The 3,989-nt window shown below is 25.4% G+C and overlaps 1 protein-coding gene across 1 annotated transcript; it reads right to left on the bottom strand.

Moving 5' to 3' along the window:
• PRSY57_0310700 (protein kinase, putative) lies at nt 1-3,989 on the bottom strand (the record flags this gene model as incomplete). Its single annotated transcript, XM_020114453.1, has 1 exon — nt 1-3,989. A coding segment is annotated over one exon (3,989 nt), but the record flags the coding sequence as incomplete, so codon positions are not given.

The raw sequence follows: 3,989 nt of genomic DNA, 5'->3' as shown, positions 1-3,989 counted from the left end.
TTCCCTTGTTTTTTAAACATATAAATTTGGAATTCTTTATCATTTTATTTTCTTTTTCATTCTTTTTCTTTATATCTATAATATTATCATGTTTCTTTGTAGAAAGTGTGGTTGTGTTTTTCCTTTCTATTTTTTTTTTTTTTAATCCGATATTTTCCTTTTTACCTTTGTCCCTTAACTTGTTTCTTATAACAGTAATATTTCCCTTAATCTTTTCTTCATTTTGATGTGTCTTTGAGCATTTTTTCACAACATTGTTATTATTACTATTATTATTATAATTATTTTTTTTGTTTATATCGTCCTTTTTATTTATATCGCCCTTTTTATTTATATCGTCCTTTTTATTTATATCATTCTTTTTATTTATATCGTTCTTTTTATTTATATCGTTCTTTTTATTTATATCGTCCTTTTTATTTATAAACTTTTCTAGCCCTACATGGTGATCCCTCTTGATGTTTTTTTTATCCTCTCCTTTTTTTTTTTTATTCTGTATATTATCCACATTACAATATGTTACACATGTATTTCTTTTTAAAGTATGCAACTTATTTTTGATATCCTTTGTCGTGTCATTGAATGGATAAGCTACTGTCTTCCTACTTGCTATTGTTAATGGTATATATATATTTTTTTTTTTTTTTTTTTCTTTTTCTTTATCTGTAGATAACGAGGGTAATATTTTGATGAGACCTTTCATCTGTTTTTTTTTATTATTCTCCAATGATTTATCCTTATAATCTATATCATTACCATTTTTATCTATCTTGTGTATATTATCCACATTGTTTATAATTTCCATATTGCACATATCTCCATGTTTATAACAACCCTCATCACAACTTACATACAAATCGCTTTCTGATTCTCGAATAATTTCATTAGTAGCAATATGTTCCTTTTTATATTCTTCTAAACCATTATTATTATTACTATTATTATTAATACTAACATTATTATTATTGTTGTTAATACTGTTGTTGTTAATATTATTGTTGTTATTATTATTATTGTTGTTGTTATTATTATTGTTGTTGTTATTATTATTGTTGTTGTTATTATTGTTGTTGTTATTATTATTATTATTATCATTAGATTTTTTTTTATTTTTTTTGGTTTTTTTGGTAACTTCCAAATGGAAACTTGGTTGTTCGAAATGGTCTACGTCTTCATTCAATATGTTAATATTATCTTTATGAGTTTTTGTGTTTCCTTCATTCTTCCCTTTTTTTTGTTTAGAAATAGTACTTTTCTTAATCTCCTTTCTGAATAGTTCATCGTTATTTTTATTTTTGTTCTTGTCTCCTAGTACATTATTATTATTATTATTATTATTATTGTTGTTGTTGTTGTTTCTTTTTTCACTTACTTTTTGAGCTGATGTGTTATTTTTTTTTATCACATTTATATTCTCATCATCCCTTTTTTTGGATGATGTAATAGGTCTCTTACTCTCCTTTTTTGATATAAACAATTTATTAACTAACGTTTTGGAAGCTGGTCCTTTATAATTAATATTATTTCCATTATTTTTGTTTTCACCTTTTATATGGCTTGTCACACACATCGTATGTCTAAAAATATTAGAAGCGCTTATTTTGTTTATTCCAATTGAATTGTTAGACTTATCAAAATAATTTTTCATGTTTTTACATAAAAATTTTGATGCTACTTCTGGTGTAATAATTGTATGTCTATTTTGTAATGAATGCATTCCCAAATCATAATTACAATAATTCTTTTTATTATTATGTTTCTCTTTCGGGGGTACATTATTCGATTCTCCTTTTTTTTTTATCATCACCTCTTTTTTATTATATTTATCGATATGTTCCACATTTTTTACATTTTTTACATTTTTTACATTTTTCACATTTTTTACATTTTTCACATTTTTTACATTTTCCACATTTTTCACATTTTTTACATTTTCCACATTTTTCACATTTTTCACATTTTTCACACTTTTCACATTTTTCACATTTTTCACATTTTCCATATTATTATCTTTATTTAAAAAATCAAAATATACATCATCCTCTCCTTTCACATCCCTTATTTCATTTTTTAACATGACAGTCTTATCATTCAGATTATCCAACTTCACATCGACATGTCGTGCAACCCGTATGGGGCTTAATTTTTTATGTGTATCATTTCTTTTATATAATTTAAAAAAAAAACGAGTTCTTCTTTTTTTCTCATGATTTCTCATTTTTATCCTTTTCTTTTTTATAAGTAATTTATTTTGTGATATCTTTTTTTTTCTTCTTCCACATTTATTATCTTCATATATCATCATATAGTTATCTTTATTTTTATCTATCCAATATTTATCTTTAATATCTCTACTTTTTTTATTAATTACTAATTCTTTATCAAGATCTTCTATATATATAGACCAGTTACTTCCCTCTAGTTCATTTTGAATATTTTTTTCTTCGTCTTTTATTTCTTTTTCTAATTCTAAGATTAGTTTATTTTCCAGTTGATATTTAACAAAACTATTTTCCTTACACATTTCATTTTGTATCTCGCTCTGAGACAAGTTTATTTCAAAATGTGAAGTATCCAAATTAGATATAATTATAGAACCGTCTTTGGATAATAATAATTCCGACTTTTTTTTTCTCATGCCATCTGTTGTTATATGTGACGGCAAAGGATCTACATATTTTTCTACCTCATCTTTTATTTTATTGAAAATATTACCATATGCCTTACTAAAAACGCTACCGTCCACCTTATTAAAATTACTACCATCTACCTTACTAAAAACACTACCGTCCGCCTTACTAAAAACACTACCGTCCGTCTTACTAAAAACACTACCGTCCACCTTATTAAAATTACTACCATATGCCTTATTAAAAACACTACCGTCCGTCTTACTAAAAACACTACCGTTCACCTTATTAAAATTACTACCATATGCCTTATTAAAAACACTACCGTCCGCCTTACTAAAATTACTACCATCTACCTTACTAAAATTACTACCGTCCGCCTTACTAAAATTACTACCATCCGCCTTACTAAAAACACTACCGTCTACCTTATTAAAATTACTACCATCTACCTTACTAAAAACACTACCGTCCACCTTACTAACAATTTTATTCGTCGGATCAATTTTCATTAAAGGGGCCATACCAATCTCATTTTCATCCTTCATTATTTCGTCACACCCGTACATATCTAAATCATTTTTTTTTTTCATCTCTAATAATTTGTTTTTCAATATCTGCGTGTTCATATTTAAACTAAATACGAATGACGAATATTCACTGAACGTATTATCTTTTGAAGATATCTTATTTTGTTGTAATTTATCATAATCTTCTTTTATAATTACAGAATGCGTATTTGTATGTGTATAGTTATTTATATCACACATATTGTTTATCAAAATATTGATCTCTGTCGTTTGTTTCTTTTTTTCTTTCCCCTTATCATAATTACCATTACAACAATTATTACTACTACCATTACAACAATTATTACTACTACCATTACAACAATTATTACTACTACTATTACTATTATTATTATTATTATTGTGCTTGTCATATTTATCCACCGTATTTTTAATTCCTTTCATTTTACCTTCTCCAAAAATGTCTATCATATCATCATGTCTTTCCAAGCCCATCTCTCCTTTATTATTGAAAAAAGGAGGACCTCCCTTTTTCTTATTTACCATTTCTTTAGTTGACAAAACATTCAGAGATGTATCCTTTGTATTCACATCAGATGTTATATCCAAATTTTTTATTTTCTTTTCATTTGTTCTTAGTTCTATCAACTTGTAAATACTTTTTTGATAACTTTTGAGAATATTCGTTTTGAACGTTTCGTTAAAATCATCATTACAGTTCATCAATCCATAACACATATTATTAATCACTTTATCATTAACTTTATTTTTTTTATCATCTTCTATATGCCTAGGATCACATTCTCCTTTTTTATTATCATTACATAAA

This window comes from Plasmodium reichenowi, chromosome 3, assembly GCF_001601855.1.
Source record: "Plasmodium reichenowi strain SY57 chromosome 3, whole genome shotgun sequence".
NCBI lineage: Eukaryota > Apicomplexa > Aconoidasida > Haemosporida > Plasmodiidae > Plasmodium > Plasmodium reichenowi.
This window is presented reverse-complemented; position numbering and strand designations above follow the sequence as displayed.